This window comes from Talpa occidentalis, unplaced genomic scaffold, assembly GCF_014898055.3.
Source record: "Talpa occidentalis isolate TD23 unplaced genomic scaffold, MPIMG_talOcc4v2.1 talOcc4.8, whole genome shotgun sequence".
Lineage (NCBI taxonomy): Eukaryota > Metazoa > Chordata > Mammalia > Eulipotyphla > Talpidae > Talpa > Talpa occidentalis.
In genome coordinates this window covers 51,030,178-51,050,779 of record NW_023605194.1, presented here as the reverse complement: position 1 = coordinate 51,050,779, position 20,602 = coordinate 51,030,178, and the positions used below count along the sequence as shown (strand labels likewise).

Here is a 20,602-nt window from a genome sequence, read left to right as displayed (position 1 = left end):
TTTTGTGACTGATTTCATGTTAGAGACAAGGGCAAGAAAACAACTGACGACAACCTCAGAGTTTTGAGGCTGGTAACCTAGAAGCTGGCGATGCCTTCAAGAGATAAAGGAAATGGAGGAAGAACAGGTTTAGAGAAGATAATTAAATAAAAATAAATGGACAAGCTGCAGCCTGTTTAAGATTCCAGTAAGCACTGAGTGTGTAATCCAAATATTCTTCTATATCATGACAAACAAAAATACTGAATCTGAGGCACAGCATAAGGGACTTTGAGTCTTGAATAAGTGGAGAAAAAGCCACTTGAAATTAGTAATGTGGATATAACATCTGTTACTGGAGCAGAGATGACTTAGTCCAACGTCTTAATGCAAATAAAGAACAACATATTAGACATACTCTCTACCAAGAGGTACAGGTGACCCAGGGCTCTAACAACACACTTCAGAGGCAAGAAGTTATATACACTTATTAACTGTCACACAGTTATTTACATCTGGATTTTTAGAAATCCAGATTTCTAAAACAGCTAAACCTGGAATAAAGATAGCACTTAAATTTTTCAGAGTTGCTATTATTTCCATTTGTTTGTTTGAACTAAACTAGTATGATTTACAGAATGTAGGGAAAAGGTGTTTTTTTTTTTTTTGAGAAAATACCATATATGCCATGTCCACCAAGCCAGATTTATCGTCATTTCCAAAAAGTCTGATTCTGTGAAAATTTCTGGAATGTTAGAGTACCTAGAACTATTGCTTGTATGGGAAGACAGCACTCTTTTTAAGGTGTTGAAATAGTGACATTCCCCTATTCCACCCACAAACATATAAGGAGGAAGGACTTAGGTGCAATTTGAAAGAACTGTTTGTAATAAGAAACATGAGTAATCCATAGAAATTTCCACCAAGGCAAGAAAATCCTGCCCTGCTAACCAAAGAGTGCCTAATACAGCTAAAGAATCAGCTGGTGGAGATTTTCAAAAGGAGGGGGAGATATGGTGGTGGGAGCTAAGCTGAGAGGGAAATATTTATAACTTTGACAACATGTTTCCTTGTAATAATTTATGAGCCCACTGGAGAAAAAGGAAACACACAAACTATGAATAAAATATCCAAACCGTAAACATCATGCCTTCTGCAAATTTTCTTTAGTTAAAAATTAAGGTTGAGGTTGACTAAAGTAAATGACTTTATATTTTCATGGTCTCTTATTTCCTTGATGCTAAGGGTTACCAACGGATTTACAACTTCCTGTGTTGTTTTTTAATCTATATTTGTCAGCACATTTTTAATGTCATATTACTTAAAATAGACATCTTGGGTCTAAGAGGTCAGGAATAACAATATTATGTTGACTTCTCTGAAGATCTCATAGCACTTTGCAAACATTCTTGTTCAGTTCAAAAAAGTCTTGTGCTTCTAAAGCAAATTAGTATTTAAATTTTTGTGGGTTTTTGTTGTTGTTTGTTTGTTTCCAACTGATAACTTCAAGATTGAAGTGGAGTTTAATCAGTATGCTTTAAAGTTAAATAAATTACATGTACAGCTTTAGCCAAACAGTTTCAGCCTCCTCTTACTCAGGTGGTTTGTACTGTGAAAGTAACAGGAAGTCGCTAAGATGAAAAAGACTAGAACGAAGCATTTAGGGTTCTTCCATTGCACTCTCGCCTAATCATTATGGTTTGTTGTCTCACAGTTTCCACAAATTACAATACTTGTTCAAAAAACATATTCTCAATATAAAAGCCATGAAACAGCTTCATCTTCATAAGCCTATCATAAGGTGTAATTGAAATACATCATATATGAAATTAAAATCTTTCATTTTTATTTGATAATTCAAAACAGGCTTTCCACAAAGACAATAGCATAACTCATCTTTATTATTCTGACTAATTGACTGATGCTGATACTTAATTTCCTTCTTTAAAAGAAGAAATTGTAGAGTATTCCCTTAATTTTAAATATTAATAACCTCAAATTTAAATATAATGCCTTAGATAAAACCAAATGAAAATCCATCTGTGATCAGGATTGTTTGAAGTCGCTCAAGTAGGGTTCAAGGATATGCCTTTCAGAGTATGGCTTAGTTATACTTCAGAGTATATCTTAGCTAAACAAATATATTCTGAGTGGCTTTTTAAAAAGCATTTTTGAGAAGCATTAGTTATTTTCTAACTATTTGTAAAGGAACCATACTTTCCATCTCTCACTCTGAGGAAGTTGCAAGATAAGGTTAACGCAAGAATCAAAAGTATAAGTAGTAGTTTCAAGAGCTCTGTTATTTCAATTTTCACAAGAAAAACAAGTTGAAAGTTTGTTCTGTGTGCCCCAAATCTACGTTTGATGAAATTTGTTAAAGGAAATCTTTTTTGAAATGAACACAATCTGGGCAACCACAGGCCACATTGGATGCTGAAAAACAAAAGATAAAAACAGTGATAAATTGGGGGGAAGAGGTGGAGAGGCAGATTTTCTCATTCAATAAGTTGTATGTAAACATTGTCCTCTCCCAACTAGGTGATTTTCCTAAGCCTTACTGTGCCAGGTATAACTACCAGTTGTGCCATGCTACCACAGTCTCGAAAGAGAAATTGTCTGGGCCCAAGTAAGATGTCATTAAATATATGTCTGTTATTTTTAAAACTCACTAAATGAAACAGAGTGATGGTGTGTGCTCAAATTCTTCTGAGTTAATTGGACGGCTTGGGAAGTGTCAACAATTCATATAGAAATAGCATGGACCAGTGTCCACAATATGACCCTCTTGCAATGCTGGCATTAGAAAGATGAGTCTTTCCTATAATAATAGCAATTATGAATAATAATAATAATAGTACACCTTTGGGTTTAATAATACTTTCCTTTTGAAGAACTTCAGCATCTTCATCCACATTATCTAATTTGTGCTTGAAACAATTGGATGAAGTAGCTAGGTAGCAATTGTCATTATCCTCCTTTTACAGATAAACTGAGGCCTAGGGATTTTCTTAACATCAGACAATTAGGAATGGAGCCAAGTCTAAAGCCTATAATTCAGTGGACCATCCTTCAGATTATTGGCATCTTTAGAAAATAAAGTATCTGGGTATCTGAAAAATTGTTCTGTCCCATGGGAAATGTTTGCACCAGAGCCAGATCAAAACATCTTTTCCTTATAATTTGCATTTATACGACAAGAAGTTACCTTTTCTTCAAATTCATTAGAGAGGATTTTATTTTCTAAGATTATTAAGATAGGAATAGTCAGATTTCTTTTCAAACTGTAGTGCTAGCCTTAAGCAGAAGTACACTTAATAATACTAAAGATGTCTAAAATACTCTGGAAATGGTTTCCTTAATTATCTTTTTAAATTTCAAGCCTAAGTTAAACAAGATCAAATCAACAGATAGCCGTAAAAATGGGCACAAGGTGTTAACTAGAGTATCCCAGCCAGATTGCAAATTGGTTTGCTATAGCCTGCCAACTTCAGTTCTTCCTTGAAGCTTCAGTCTGAATGGGTAGTCTTCATTTCCTGTCCTAACTTGTACTCTGTTACCTTTCACTGTTGAGGTGATTAGCATGTGGATCTGATGGTCTCAAAGCTCCATTAAGTTATAAATGTTCAAACTACCAGTAGGCTGTGAACAAAAATAGAAGTTGCTATTAGATGTCTATTCATACCCTGCCGAAGCCTGGCAACATTTTGAACCTTTTCAAAATGTAAATACTGCATATTAAGCACAGGAAAGAAAATTAATGTGCTGCATTTGCGGATTTATTTCCAAGTGAAAAAATGCAAAGGGGAGGAGGACTCGAAGCAGCATTGATAGTCTACATTTATAGCGTATATTAAGAAGTTTGTAATGACCTGACACAAAAGAAAAACACTTTAGAAACGGATTCAAGTTTTGTTGATAATCGTAGCTTTTGAATTTCCTCTTTTGATTTCAAATTTATGGCCTCAGTATGACATTACCAGAGTTTATTGCCTTTTGCAGGTGGCATTCATATGTTGTCACTTTATGTGTAGTCTACTGTGGGCAATGGGTTACAATGTTTGTGAAAATTTTCCAGAACCACACAAGTACTTCTTAATTAGACTTGCAAATGAATAATGTCTTTCTTCATGGGGAGAATATAGTAAAAACATTACAGGAATTTTTGAGCCTTTTCTCCTTAGTTAGAATAGGAAAAGTTTGCAACAAAGTTTACTTTTTGAAACTTTGACATTTTCTGGTAAGTTCTGATTTATATATGAAGTCATTATCTGACAATTCCAAACAAATGTCAACTTAAAGCAAACCAGTTTTTTGCATGTTTCCTGTAGCTCAAAAAGGGTTTTAACAGATTTATCTGGCTTTCTGCTATTCAAAATAGTGAAACGTTGTCATCTCAGTGGTGTTTCTAGTATCTTAAATAATTTCTTAATTCCCACCTTAATCATAGATTTCAATAGTATGGTCCCCACCCACAAATCACCTACACTTTCTCCACAAAGCATTACTAAAGAAACAAATAAGCCATTAACACTGTCATAATATTAACATATAAAGTAGGAAAAGAGCATAAAGTAACACAATTTTCAGACAAAATCTTTATATATCTTCTCAGATACAGTAAGATCTGGAAGTAGATTCTAATTCCTATAAGCATGTTTTTAGACATAAACAGACCCTGCACTCAGTTCCAGGAGGGTTCAAAATTCCCATCCTTTATTCCTGTGACAGATGTGCATTGCATTTTGAATATGTAAGTCCTTAAAAGACATCTAGTGATTTCATTTGGCTTGTGAGTAAAGATCTTCATAATGTTCGATGATGATATTTTGTACTTTTGAGTATTAAATTATGCCAAAAAGCCATTTACTTGATATTCTTTAAATACCACAGCACAATTCAACTAAAGCTCAGATTGTAAACCATCTTAAATAACACAAATGCAATGTGCTCATAATGAACAATATAACTAACTTAAGTTAATTTTCATGTAACAGATAACATCTGGGGGAAATATATATTGGTAAGTTATGCAAAACTAATTTTCTAGTAACCACATCTGTAGATGTTATTTATTGTATGTTCACTTAACAGTCCATTATTCTGTTTAGAAATCTATTCTCTTCTTTATTAGAGCTTTTAATGTACTCACCTTGGTTCAAATGGTCGGCTCATTATCAGAAAAAATATAAATGGCATTCACATGGAACGACATGATTGTTTTTATTATATCCATTTGTGTGCAAGCATTCAAAAATGGCAAGAGAAACACATTTATTGCTTTACATTCAAAGTAATATTTAGGGGGTATTTGAAAGTCAAGCAAAACCAATCATTTGGCCAAATGGATGTATGTGTATAATCAGAAACTCCTGATTTTTAATCTCAGCATTAGGCCTCAGGCAAGTCACTTAAAGTCTTTCCCTTTGTTTCCTGATCTGAAGATTGTGGGTGCTATTCTCTTAGAAAAGAAAGGGGGGGTTACTAAATCAGGATTCCAAATAGGAGTGTTTTTTTAATAAACACACTGATCCTTTTTCTGTTTTTATTTTTCTAGATTTAAGAGGTAACATATAAGACTTTTGAGGAAAAAAATATGAGACAATTACAATTCTACAGGAATGTATAAAAATAGTTATAAAACTAGCTTTATTTAATTTGCTTCAACTATTCATAGACTTGAGGAAATTATAACGTTCTTTCAGAAAATCTAACTTAATAAAGCTGACCATGTCTCTCTGTTTTAAATAGATTTTATTACAGAACCAGTGATGTTGTAAAACATGAGGTTTTGTTAAAAAAAAATACAAAGGCCTAATTGTATTTTTTAAAGAAAGTATTACATCAGACGGTTTCATTTAAACATATTTGCTGGCTCTGAGCTCTCACCACAATTATTGATTCTAATTTTCCCTAAACTTGTTTTTTAAAAAGGCTACTTAATGGGGGGAAAATCACTATGATGCTTCTGGCCACTTTATTTATTTCAAACTATATGTTTGACGCTTTATCTTCTTATCATTAATGAAATGGCTTTGTATCAACATTCATCTGGAACTGGAACATTTCTTTTCCTACAGTATTTTACTAATATAGCCAAATGTAATTCTTCATGTAAAAGAAAAACATAGCTACGGTTTGGTTCATGGATAGTATGCAAAATACCCCGAAGAAAAGAAATTCTCACCCCCCAGTTTTTGTGCACAAATTTAATCAAATAAATAGCTGTATGAGCTACACTCATAGAAATTAAGAAAAAGAAAAGCCCAACTCTCAGTCAGACCTTCAGGTTCTTGGGATAAGTGGGAGCTTCACACCATCAAAGAAATTAAGATGTGGTGCTGAGGAGTTCCATGTTTGCAACTGTTGCCCAGCTCTCTCTCTCTCTGGCGCTCTCTCTCTCTCTCTCTCTCTCTCTCTCTCTGTCTCTGTCTCTCTCTCTCTCTCTCCAAAAGACCAGAAAAACTGAGTAGTTGGCAAGTAGTTCAGATGAGCATTGGAAAGAAATCTAGAGCACAGTGGGGTGAGGGATCAAATGAGAGGCTTGAGCATGATATCCGCTTGCATTTAAGTGTGTCATCTAATGCAGAAAGGGTACAGGTGTTAGATGGTATACTCTGCTACTACCTGGATGGAGCAGCAAACTACTGAGAATTTCCACTGGGAGGTGGGAGAAAATGAACAGAAATTCCTAGCCTGTGTATGGAAAGGCATAGCAACAAAACAAATACTATGACAGCAGTCAGGATAAAATTCTTTTTACCCCACAAATTAGCCAGCTCATGCTGCCTTTCTCGTTGCCTACAGTAAATTCAGTTAACACAATTTGATTCCTTTTTCTCTTCTCTCTTCAATATCTCACTCACCACCACTCCCCAAAATTTCTGTTTCTCACCCGAGATTAAAGTCTATACCACTAAGTAAATACCTCATCATCTCCCATTATTTCTGGATTCCCTATGCAATTTATTAATTATACCTCTCATGCCTCAGAGGACACTGAAATATGTTTAGCCGTTTCATTTTCCTCACTTGGTAAAATAAAGAGCCACATAAGGTGTGGGAGGATGAAAAAGAAGCCTAGTGAAAAAGGTACAAATTATTTTGTGGGAAGATGAAAATGTTTCTAAGTGCCATTTAGAAAAAAAAAAGTCTTAAATGTGATGAGAAGAAAAGATGTTTTCTTCATATTCTATTTTCATTAACATTTAGTCGGCTTAAGATAAACAACCTGGAATGATGTCACTTAGCACAAAGATTAAGTGCATGATAATATCAGTGATTTCCAAGTATGGCAACATGATGACATATTACAGTTTACTGAAAACTACATAGGCCAAGCTGTCTGCACAACAGGGTTTAACTCCCAGCCCTTTCACTAAGTAATTATTCGACCTTAAGTCAATCATTTAATTTTTTGGTTTCAAAATTCTCCTTGACTGTCAAGTTAGGACATTTCAACTCCTTCTATATATTTGCAGCAACTTCCTCTGAAATCAAATTAAAATTAACCATACTAATTCAATGCAAAGTACTTTGGTATACCAACCCATTGCTTAACTTTAATACCTATCCTTATAAAAAAAAACATTAATAATTGAATGGTGAAATATTATAACACATAATATTTATTTGAAAGTTGGTAGAGAAGTTATAAATGACTACATGATGATGTCAGAGTTTTTCCAGGCCTCATGGAATGGTTAATTATTTGGTGAATTTATAAATTGCCAAAGTTTTTCTTCAGATTTGTAGGCTTGGGTTCTGACTTTATCAGAATACAGTGGCAAGCTTCATCTCAGGGCCACAAAAACAAACTCGGCGAGCTTAACTATATAAACTAGAACATCAATTCACTAAGATTCAATGAGGGATGTAATAGAAATGGAAATCATAATACTCAAACGGGCATGTCCTTATAGATCAATTGAAATGGGAAGTCAAATTTTAACTAAAATTTTGCTTATTAACCATGGAATCAAAACAATGGCAACTAATTAAATGATTCATATGTTTAATGCTATCAGTACCCTCATCTCTTTTGCTCCCCCAAGTCATGGTGGAATGGCTATTGCTTAAATTGGACTCTTGTTTCTTAATTTTCACTGTTGAGCAACCGCCACACTCCCTCTGGTTGGCTTACTCTTATTACAAAATTGTTAAATGCTCACACATGAAGTCTTGCCCTTCCCTCTGTGTTTTTGGTTGACTTCACAAATCTCCTCTCTAATTTACTGTTAAATGACTTTATACATTAACCTTTAGAGCTTTTATTGTCCTCATCACCAAGTTCATGATGGCCACTTCACTACTGACCCCAAGACAGCTACACACTGATGAGTAATATTGACATCAGACTATTATTGAATGTTTTAAGCACCTAACCCTTTGCCAAAACCAGAGAAGATATACAGAGAGTCTAAAACATCGTCTCCTCTTACAAAGAGCTTGTAGGCTGAAGCAAGGGATAATGACACATGAAACAAAGACCAAGGCAGTACAAAATGAAGTCCTAAATCACATAGTATACAAAGAGAATAAGACAATGAAAAGAATAAAAATTGCTAATTACCATTATAAGATATGGAGCCCAAAAAGTACTAGAAAATTAAGCAGACAGTGGTGCCAAGAGTTCTGAGGAAATGTAGGACTGTAGATGACTTATGATAAAAGACTTGGACTTGAGATATTATGTATCTCACACACACACACACACACAGAGACACATATAGGGGAGGGAGGGAGAGAGAGGTGAGAGACACAAAGATTGACTGAAACTGTGGTTACTCACCAAGGCTTGGTCATAATACAGCTCTTTCTTTGCTTCTTCTCCAGCAAGTGATAGAGCTTGTCAAATCTTCAGGCCTTTTCCCTGATCCTCTAGAAGAAGGAATCTCATTTGATGTTTACTCAACGTTCATAGCACCACCACCAACATTGGATACAGAAATGAAGGTATATTTCTTTTTGTCTTTTATTCAGTACACCTTGGCATTATAGTCTCTAGGGTTGGGAAGAGACCAAATCCTGCTATTTTCTTTCTATTTGATTTTTTTTCTAACTAAATATAAATATTTCTTTTAGTGTTAATCATGGGTGGGTCAGTTGAGGGTGGCTGAGCGATTATAATATCTTCCACTCCAGCTTCCTTGGTCTCCGTCTCCACTTTCCCAAAATAGGCACTGCTTCACACCATGACTTGGTCCCACCATTCATGGATCATTTCATGGCCAAGAAAAATGCAGGATAATGTCAAATCAAAATTTCCTTCCACACTGACGCAACTCTTAGTGTTAAAATACAGAAGAGAAATTTGAGGTTGTATGGAAATCAGTGAGTACTTCAGAAGTCACTTGAGTGTCGGTTACTTTCAATATTCTAGGGTTTGGATCAAGAACAAGGCCCTGAGCAGCCCCAGTCAGAAGCTGAACTTTCATCCATGGATCCTTTAGTTGGCTTCACCATTGAAGATATAAAATCAGTGTTGGATCAAGTCACAGATGATATTTTAATCAGCATTCAGGTACTCAGTCTTGATATGTTCTCATTTACTTTATTACTGGTTAATTAGCCAACCTCAACCTTAATGCTTATAAACACTACCCACACTCTGCAAGCAAGCCTGGTGCTTATGATGGCAGAGTTCAATTTAACATCTACACATAATTCTCAGTTGAGTCATCTGCGACCCAATAAGATCACGAAATAGATTTGCCAACAGCGTTTAATGCAATGTGTGTTATCAGTTTATAAAATCACTCAGCACTAAAACCCCCAAAAAAAAAGCACGACAAAAATTTTGTGCCTTGTTGCTCAGTAAACAATTGCTCCTACAAGAGTAATTGGAAGACACTTCTAAACAGTAAGCACTGAAGATCAAACCACAATTCTTGGTCTTCTCACCAAGTTTCTAGAGTCTGTCAAGTCTTTGATGGTTTGTGTTTTTTTTTTTTGACATATGGCTAATAACGCAGCAATTTACACGTAGGGCTGTATGAAAATGGTGACGGTGGTGACCTTCTCAGTAGCAACTGCCAAAGATGTCTCAGTTAGCTATACTTATTTTTTCCCCTCAGGGAAAAAAAAAAAATCTCTGCCTTAATGTAAGGATTTGCATCATTTCCCAAGCATAACGACTAAAAAAATTAATTGCATATTTTGAAAGGATTTATAATTTCTTGTGGCAATGACCATGAATCAATAGGACAATATGGGCCTCCCTGGTCGCGCAGTAGTTGAGCCCTGGGCTGCGAAGCTGCCTGCAGCCTCTGCAGCACCGATTTGATCCCTGGCCACTGGTGAGGATCCGACATGACACACAGACCTCTCCTGCTTTACCCGCTACTCCCCTCAGCAGTGTACTTCGTCAGCCTGCCTGTTCTGTTCCCCACTCCGTCTCTGGTGAATTCTCTCACCCTCCCGTGCTTCAGACTGTATCCGTGCTTGTATAAATAAATAAATAAATAAATAAATCTTTTTTAAAAAATAGGACAATATGCTGTGTGTTTAAAATATTAATGCACATCAGGGAAAGATTTAGCTATTATCTGAATATGATAACCTATATATAAAAAGCATAGTGTATTAACAATTTAGAATGAGCAAAAGATTTGCTTGGCATAAGCACACCTTATTACTTGTTTAATCATCAAATGTTAATGCAGTATTTACATGAACACTTAATGATTTGATGCCAACAAAATCAGCCAAAGTCCTCAGCTTAATAAGGGGTATTCAGTGTTTACCAGAAATAGTGGAAGAACACGTTTTATACAAAGCTTTATTGTTCATAACCCCACGAATGTAATAACTAGTTACTGTGTGGAAGGGCAGAGTGCAGTTGAATTAAGCTGAGTTCAGAACATATCTCCTTTTTAGATTTGATAACATTTCATCTAAATATAGTTTATGTATAATCATGGCCCTGGGCTCCTTTGCGATCCTGTGGCTCTGAAATTATTGCCGAGGAACTACTAGACAGTAATAGAATTGTTTGCAGGCCACCAAAATTGAAAACATCTTTCCACATCCATGTTCCAGGCAGTGAGCAGTGTGTTTTTAACTATTTGTTGAATTTTTTTTTTAATATTAGAGTCTGTAGCATTTATACCACAACTTTATAACAGAAAGAATATGATTGTTATATGTGTGTGATTGTCCCATTGGACTGAAGTCATCCTTACTGGGCCTGAAAATTCATTACCTGCCTCATCTATATATAATTAAGCATAGAAAGAACTGGACTGAAGGTGAGGGGATACAGATCATTTTGGTGTCATGATCATTTCCATATTAAATGGATTCATGCACATTAGCCTGGGTCAAATGACCGCCAATTTTTTAATAAAATGGTACAATGACATGGATTTCTATAATGTATCAACATAAGAAATATCTTCATGTATTTTCTTTCAATAACCCTAGTAAGCTCCTTGTGAATTAATCAGACACTTCCCTTAAAAATAAATTGAAAAATGAGTCTCAGAAAGCAAAGTCATTTGTCCAGAGTTTCCATGGTCAAAAACTGATGAAAGGCTCTCATTGGAAGCTGCATACTGGGTTCTTGTTCCAAATTCTAGTGTCATCCACAAAAATCACATAGTATCTAATATCATAACCAGACTACTTTGAATTTTAATATTCCCGTGGTATAGCACTTTTTCAGTGTTTATCCTTGTATCTTGGTCAAATTCTAAGATGGGTATTTAGTCTTTGCTTACTTAAATTCCTCCTCCTGTTTTAGATGAGTAAGTTATTTTCAGTTCTAAAAACCTGCTTTCCAGTGTTCCTGGCTCTTAAAACTGTCATGTCCTTTTCAGAGGCAACCACATATCACTGTCAGTGTATATAAGCCTTCTGAATATACAAACATTAATCAATTATTATTTGTAAGATGTTTTAATTTTTCCAACAGTTTTTTCTTCCTTCTTTATTTAAAAGTCATGCTGTTATAAATTTTGGTGGAAAAAGCAATACAGAATTCATATTTTAAGTACACTGTTTTTCAAAGCTCCTTCTCCAGTGTGGTGTGCAGGCATATTTTACTTTCTATACATGGGAAGTTTTTGAAAATGTAGTATGAATTCTTAAATTTTTTATGCTAATTGACTTACTTTCCCATTGACTTGCTTTATAATTTTAAAGATTTATTAAGAACAAAGCTATCTTGGCCCTGCGATGTTAATTAAAATTATACTGAATAGACCAAACATTTTAGGCTTAAATAGTTTAGGTTGATTTTAAAGATACTTTCAAAATGAAATTATTTTGGCCCTGAGTTGTATAATAAAAATTGTACCCAATGGGGCAAGCTTTAATATATTTAAAGAATTATATTTCAGAGAAATATGAATACTAAAACTCAATTCTTACATTAAATGTTGGCCACTGGCCCAGTCTAAACAATAGGGTTAAATAACATGAAAACCTTGAGGGCAGTTTGCCATCTGGGCCATAGGTATTTTAGGTCAAGTTGAATTTCCAGGTTAGAAAAACTGAGCGTAAGATCACCTCACCATAGTGATAAATGAGAGACTATAAAACCCAGGTCACAGGTTTTCCATTCTTTGCTAAAAGGAAACAGAACCATATCCAATCCTAATGGTTATGGGTTATGGGTTATGGGATAGCTGTCTGCTGAGCAGTTTGCCGTTTTCTGAGAAATAACAAGGAGGTATCTTAGAATAATGACAACCTGCTTTTGACCAGCAGGGAGTCTTTTCATCCAGATTCAAGTGGCTGTCCCTGAACTGAAGTATTGATCCCTACCATATAGATCACGAATGGGACTCTTCTTTCTCAGGACACCACTCTGTTTAGTCTGCTCCTTACCTTCAACATTCCTAAAATATGGCAGAGTTCATCCACAACATGGAGGATCATTTATTTCTTCAAAGCCCACTCTTGTATCCATGAATTCTATCTCAGTGAAATACCAGAAAGATCTTCAAATTATTGTAAAAACCCTGGTGAAATAATGAAGTTGGTAAATGATAGTACATCTGTTCTTCATAGAAAAGAAATGAGATTATTGGTAGACACAGAAAAACTAATTGAAAGAGCGGTTGATTGGTTAGAACAGTACTTTCCAATTCTTTAGATTCATGACAAAATTCTTTCTTCAAATCTTTTCAGTCCCTCTATGGTCTAATATGTCATAGGTCATAAATTTATTTTAGTAAAGTAGAAGCAGAATATTTTTTTAAATATTTCATAATGTCATATTAATAAAATATAACACTGATGAATATATCATTAAAATAGGTACTAGAATTAGGAATTTAACAGCTAGCATGTAATGTTAACATAATCTTATTGACAACTTAATTTTTCTATAAGAACTCCCAAAGCATAAAGTGAATTGCCAATGGCTTTATAGTTCTAGATCGCCATACTCCTAGACCAGGTTCCTTTCACCCTTACCAGAGCCATGCCTGAGGAGACTAGCGATTCCACAAAAATGATAGAGTCCCACTGTGAACTTGAGGACCATTTCTATCTCTCTTGGCCTCCTCCACCCAACCACCAAGAAAGGAAAAAATGAAAACCAAGAGGTCAGAGCTTGACACTAGGACTTGATAAAACTTGAGCCAAAACAATAAAAAAAACTGATTGATACTTCCATGAGAATCTAGGCTAGAGTTGTTGACACTAAATTATCTTCTTAGAAATAACAAGTCCTACTGTGAAGGTAAAATAAAATCTTATCAGAGAAAGCATCCTGATAGTCTGGGGCATTTCAAAATTATTTTACAGTTATACCCATAAATAAGAATAAATAGATCTATCCGGACCAAAAACAGAATTTAATTTTAAAATTTCTTCTACATAAGTTAAAATAATAAGTTTCTCAAAATACGGTTATCCTGAAGACCTCAAATTATGTTCTGAACATTAACAACCTAAACTTTAAATTACTTAATATTTATCTGTATAAACTACCTCTCATCCACTTGTAGACATTTTTCAAGACACCTAAAGAAATATAACAATTCTATCACATGATCCACCATGGTTTTGCTACACCTAATTTTATTATCCTTTAACAAAAAGGGCAGAAATTTCCAAGGCTACTAATTTTCAGATCATGTAGCGACGTCAGTCTACAGAGGAGCACTGCCAGAGGCTAAATGCTATCACAGCTGCAGAAAACACTAAAACCTGTCAGCATTCGCTTATTTTTTTTAACCAAAATTACACCCAAAGTGGCATAATTCCAAGACTTAAAATGTATGATGACTACTCTAATTTTTGAGAATTGTTCTAATTGTGAGATATTTGTGTTGTTATTTCACAACAGAAGCTCTCAGGGATCGCATTTAGAATGTATTACACAGGAGACAAAAACACCCATTGCAAAGGGGTGGGGGGACCGACAACATGGCAATAACTGAGCTCAGAGCAGTTATTCTGATTTGGTGCTTATTGGTAAAGTCTGTCTGAAAATACAGATAAATTATCCTATCTTCCAACACAAGGCTATGTGAAAAATGGCTGTCCCAACACCACTTCCTGTTCATAGCAGACATGCTATACATTGGGAATGTGCAGAGAAATATGATAAAGTGTTATCACATCACTACAGGCTGAAACACGGCTATGTCTGCAAAACAGGAAGGTGTGTGAGGGATAATGTCTGTCTTTAGGCACTATAGTATGTCAAAACCACAAAGACAATGTGCAGCAAAAGATAGCTCCATCATAACCACTTTTTTTATGATTGTCTTCACAGACCGAGATAAACGAAAAGCTGCAAATACAGGAAGAGGCCTTTAATGCACGAATAGAAAAATTGAAAACGGCCTGAGGACTCAGCACAAGGAGAGTAATGCTAAACTTCACAGAAACAAACCAAACTAGCTAGAATAATAGACTCTCCAGAGGGTCACATCTTTCATTTACTTGGGAGAGGAAACCCAACCCCCTTTTTATTACCTAAGTAATTAGAAAAGTATTTGTCCCAATTTTTCTATCATCTGTCCCATAACAGCCTCTGAATTTATTGTACTGAGTGTAATAAAACCATTTTGTATACAAGAGTATGGAGAATTATACATAACAATACAGTTAATGTTTACGGTACTACTTTGACATTTTGAGTAATAAGTGCTGGTCATCTTCAAGGAGAATGAGGCCCACTTTTTTTAAATATAGAAAAAAACAATAATTTTATCCTTATTGACCCAAATGAACAGCCACATGAGAGGAGCACTGTGAGCAGATACTGAGATACCACACTGCTGAGGATAAAACTAAACAATAACAACTCAAATGCATACACAAAGTGGTTTTTGCCCTTAAATCATTTGTTTTTTTTTTATTTAAATGCTTCAGTGTGAAACCAATTTTCTGAAATTATATAATGCAGTTTGAAGCACTTTAATTTATTCTGTACTGTATTTGTTATTTCTAATCTTGTTACTCTCCCAGGAGAATACATGACCTATATAAAAAGAAGCAATGTATAAATGGTTATTAAAGACCAGCCTATATATAGATCGTAAAACTTCTAAATACAAATCAAACTCACAGAGCCCTTAAAATTAACCATGATGTTGCAAAATGATGGAAAACATCTCAAGCTTTTAAATACTTTTATTAAAGTATAATTTTAAAAGAAAAATATGCATTTGCCGAATGATTGTCCCTAGTTGAACATATTAAATTAATGACTACCTAGACCCTTTCCAAATTTCTTAGAGTTTAGAGAATTTTAGAATGGAGAGCATTGCCTTTGGAGGTAGTTCCTTCTAGAAGTTTCCTGATGAAACTGTACTTGTTTCTTGACAGTTGTATATGTTCTATATGTATGTATGCATACTGTCTGTGCTCTAACTCTGAGCAATAAAACCTTACCTTTTCCAACAGTATGATACATTTGGGACAGAGACGGACCTTACAGTGTTAGGTAATTTTCTAATTACACTGATAAGCTAAGTGTGAGAAGTCCTCATTATAAGGCCGTGTTTGTTGTCCATGCAGTTCCAGGTGTGGATGATTTACAGATGTGCTGAGATGTTCCTTCTTGAGCTGCCTTTCCTAATTCAGCAGGGCTCACATGTCTTGAGATGGCCAAATGGTCTTTTTTTTTCTTTATATATATATATATATATATATATATATATATATATATATATATATTTCACATCATCGTTTATTTTCATATAATGTATGCTTTCTCCTCTCAGGTGTAATCCCCATAAAATTCCCACCACCAATTTACACGTGCACCATCACTATAGTCCCTTGTGCTCTTCCATCCCCTTCTCTAGCAGAATGTTTCTGATATATAGTTGCCTGCTATTTTTTTATTATTATTGTTATTTTTTCCCAATCCTTTATTTCATTCCCCTATATTCCTCCTATAAGTAAAACCATTTGATATTTGCCTTCTGGCTTATTTCACTGAGCATAATCCTTTCAGCTCCATTCATGTTGCTGTGAATGGCATGGTTTTATCTTTTTTGAGTGCTTAATAGTATTCCATTGTGTATATATACCACATCTTCTTGATTCAGTCATCTATTTGGGGGTATTTGTGTTGTTTCCATATCTTACCTATTGTAAATCATGCTATAGTAAACATAGGGGTGCAGGTATCCTTTTGAGTTAATGTGTTTGTGTTCTTTGAGTAGATTCCTAGGAGTGGAATTGCTGGGTTATATGGAAGCTCCATTTTTAGTAATTTGAGGAACTTCCACACAGCTTTTCATAGGGGTTGGACCAGTTTGCACTCCCACCAGCAGTGTAGGAGAGTTTCTTTTTCTCCACATCCTCGCCAACATTTGTTATTGCCAGTTTTTTTTAGTATGTGTCATACTCACTGGTGTAAGGTGGTATCTCATTGTGGTTTTGATCTACATTTCCCTGATTATAAGTGATGTTTAGCATTCTGTCATATACTGTTAGCCATTTGCATTTCCTCTTTGGAAAAGTGTCTTTTTAGCTCTTCTGTCCATTTTTTGACTGGATTGTCTACTTTTTTTTTTTTTGAGCCGTGTAAGCTCTTTGTATATCTTTGTGATCAGGCCCTTATCAGTTATATGGAGTGCAAAAATTTTCTCCCAATCAGCAGGGTGTCTCTTTGTTTTTGGTTAATGTCTCTTTTGCTGTACAGAAGCTTTTTAGTTTAATGTAATCCCAGCTGCTTATCTTTTTAACAGGGAAAACAGAGGTGAAACTAGAGAAACCACAAATAGGGAATAAAGACCTTAGAAATAACCAAACAGCTTCAAATGTAATCACTGGCACAGAGTAGACCTGCATTTCTAATTAAGAGCGCTTTTTTGAGCAAGGGTTCCAGGAGTCTACAATGGAATAAAGAGAAACAGCAGAATTTGAAAAAAAAATAAAAAGTGAAAAACACATAGAGACAATACAACTATGAGCATGCCTAATGCACTCTCTGGAGTAAGACTCCCAGTTCTGACACTGGCTTTACCGCTGTCTGGTGTGTGACTTTGGACAGACTACTGACCTTCTATTTGGTCACTTATTAAATGGGGACAGTACTTATATATATATATTTTTTTAATTTTAGCAAATTGCACCTATCAGTCTCTGCAGTCACAAATTACCACAAACTCAGTGACTTAAAATAACAGAAATGTATTCTCTTAGATTTTTGGATGTTCAAAGTTAGTTTTACCAGGCTGAAGTCAGGTGTTTCAGTAATGCTGGTTCTTTCTGGAAGCTGTAAGGGAGAATTGATTTCTTTCATTTTCATTCCCAGGGGCTGCTGACATTCTTTGGTTCATGACCCCATTCCTCTATTCTTTTTTTAAATTTTATGCATTTTTACATCATTTTTCATTTTTTCACAATGTATGCATTTTCATCTTGGTTATAGTTCCCATACAATTCCCACCCCCCCTTATTTTGATCCTATTCCCTCCTCCCCGCCCCCCATAGCGTGTCTCTCGTTGATAGTTGCTTGTTGATTTTGATTTTTACTTTATTATAATTAGTCTTTTCCTGGTCCCTTATTTAGGTTTTCTAAATTCCTGCTATGTGTGAAACCATCTGGTATTTTTCTTTTTCTTTCTGGCTTATTTTGCTGAGCATGATATCTTCCAGCTCCATCCATGTTGCTGCAAATTGCGTGAGTTTATCTTTTTTGATTGGTGAGTAATATTCCATGGTATATATGTACCACATCTTCTTGATCCAGTCATCTATTTTTGGGCATTTGGGTTGTTTCCATAGCTTAGCTATTGTAAATAGTGCTCCAATAAACATAGGGGTGTCCTTTTGAATTAATGTTTCTGTGTCCTTTGGGTAATTACCTAGGAGTGAAATTGCTGGATCAGATGGAGACTCAACAAAAACAAAGTAAATAATCCAGTCAAAAAATGGACAGAAGAGCTAAAAAGAAATTTCCCCAAAGAGGAAATGCAAATGGCCAACAGGCATATGAAAAAATGTTCAACATCACTTGTAATCAGGGAAATGCAAATCAAAACTACCATGAGATACCATCTCACACCAGTGAGAATGGCACATATTAAAAAAACTAGCAACAACAAATGTTGGCGAGGATGTGGAGAAAAAGGAACTCTCCTGCACTGCTGGTGGGAGTGCAAACTGGTCCAACCACTATGGAAAGCTGCCTGGAGGTTCCTCAACCTTCTAAAGATACTACTTATTTTTTATGGAGTTATATGAATTCAATTCATATTAACAGGTATATTTTGTGAGCTTTGGTTTCTGTTAACCTCTTAAGATACCAAAAGAATTACTTCCCATCCCTAATACCTTACACCCAGTTGTTTGATCAGCCTCTTTGTCAGATTCCCCATCTTCTCTATTTCTCAGCAGGCACCTGTGGTTCAACTTATGCCCCCCATAGTAACCGATTTGCCACTTTGCCACTCTATTGCCCTGTACCTTCCATGTTGGAGAAACCTAGGGATCTCTGTAACAGCCTAACAGCAACAACTAATAATAGAAAAAGAGCAATCACAGTAGAAAGTTTCATGTTTTAATACCCAGTCTCTGCTCTTTTAAATTAACTTTGAGTTGATAAAGGAATATATGTACCCAGTTACCCCACAAAAAAATTGTAGATGATAAAAAGTTTCACCCTAACTAGGTACTCTTATTTCACTCCCTATGAGACAACCACAGCTTCCAGAGAGTCCTTAGAAAAGTTATTTTTGAGGGCCTCCCTGGTGGCGCAAGTGGTTGAGGAACAACCTGTGAAACTATCCACAGCCACTGCAGCACAAGTTCAATCCCCAGCAAGGGAGCTAACCCACATGGCTCAGCAGACCTCTCCTGACTCACCTGCTGCTCCCTTCAGCAGTGTATTTCAGTCAGTCTGCCTGTTCTGTTCCCCATTCTGTCTCTGGTGAATCCTCTCACCTCCCACACCTCTGGTCTATACCAGAGGTATACATAAATAAGTAAATCTTAAAAAAATAATAATAATAAAATAAATCGTAAAAAATCTAAAAATAAATCTTTAAAAAAAGAAAATAAAAGTTGTTTTTGACCATTTAAAGCATTTAAAGCAATGCTTTTTTTGAAACACAATTTGGACTCTGCCTTGCAAAGATATTTCAGTAACAGTATTCCATTCTTTCTCTACAGTAGGCCAGGTTTGTTTTGAGTGTCTTAGCAGTAGACCAGGTTTTTATTTTTTTTTGTTTTTTGTTTTTTTAATTTTTGGTATTCTGATAGAAAATAATGTCATGCTATTTTTTTATTTTATTTATTCTATTTTTTAAAAAGATTTTTCTATGTGTGCATACAAGAGCTGCGGTGCAGGCCAGAAGTGCAGGCAGTGAGAGGATTCGCCTCTCACCAGACAGAGTGGGAGCAGAACAGGCAGATTAACCAAAATACACTGCTGAAGGGAGCAGCGGGCGAGACAGGAGAGATCTGCTGCACCATGTGAATAGCTCCCTGGCTGGCCAGGGATTGAACATAGGCTGCAGACAGTGCTGTGCTCAACTCCCTGTGCCACCAGGGAGGCCTTAATTTGCTTTCATTGTTTTATTCCATGTCTATTAAACACCTTTCATGTATTTACAAGCAAATATGGGGCCTCCCCGGTGGCGCAGAGGTTGAGCGCTGGGTTGCGAAGCTGCCCGCGGCCTCTGCGACGCAGTTTCGATCCCCGGCTGCTCCCCGGCCACCAGAGGAGGATCCCACATGGCGCGCAGACCTCTCCTGCCGCCCGCTGCTCCCCTCAGCAGTGTACTTCGGTCCTTCTGCCTGCTCTGCTCCCTGCTCTGCCTCTGGTGAATTCTCTCACCCTCCCGCGCTTCTGACTGTACCCAGTGCATGTATAAACAAACTAACAAACAAATAAATAAATAAATAAAACATGCCTCTATTTAAAAAAAAAAAAAAAAAAATCAAAAATACAAGCAAATATGTATGTGTGTGTGTCTTTAATCCTACTAAGACCTCTGAGAGATGTATATCATTTGCCTCTTTTTATAGTTAGAGAGCCTGAAACTTAGAGAAATTATGAACTTGAACCAAGTCGTACAATTAATGTTGGTGGATCAGAGTGTCAAACCCAAATATGAACTATTACAAATGAGAAAACTAACAGAAAATTTAAGTCATTTCCCCATAATTGCACAGCTCATGGTAGTGCCAGTTTTTGAACTTGTGC

At 35.6% G+C, this 20,602-nt stretch overlaps 1 protein-coding gene across 1 annotated transcript in view; it reads left to right on the top strand.

The window, feature by feature from the left end:
- Window positions 1–15,098, top strand: part of CABCOCO1 (ciliary associated calcium binding coiled-coil 1) — a 108,364-nt gene extending 93,266 nt beyond the window's left edge. Inside the window, exons 6-8 of the mRNA XM_037496970.2 lie at window positions 8,812–8,931; window positions 9,359–9,499; window positions 14,708–15,098. Of these exons, the coding sequence (XP_037352867.1) occupies window positions 8,812–8,931; window positions 9,359–9,499; window positions 14,708–14,782 (336 nt within the window). The 3' untranslated portion in view covers window positions 14,783–15,098. The remainder of the gene's footprint in view (window positions 1–8,811; window positions 8,932–9,358; window positions 9,500–14,707) is intronic.
- Window positions 15,099–20,602: the final 5,504 nt, after the last annotated feature.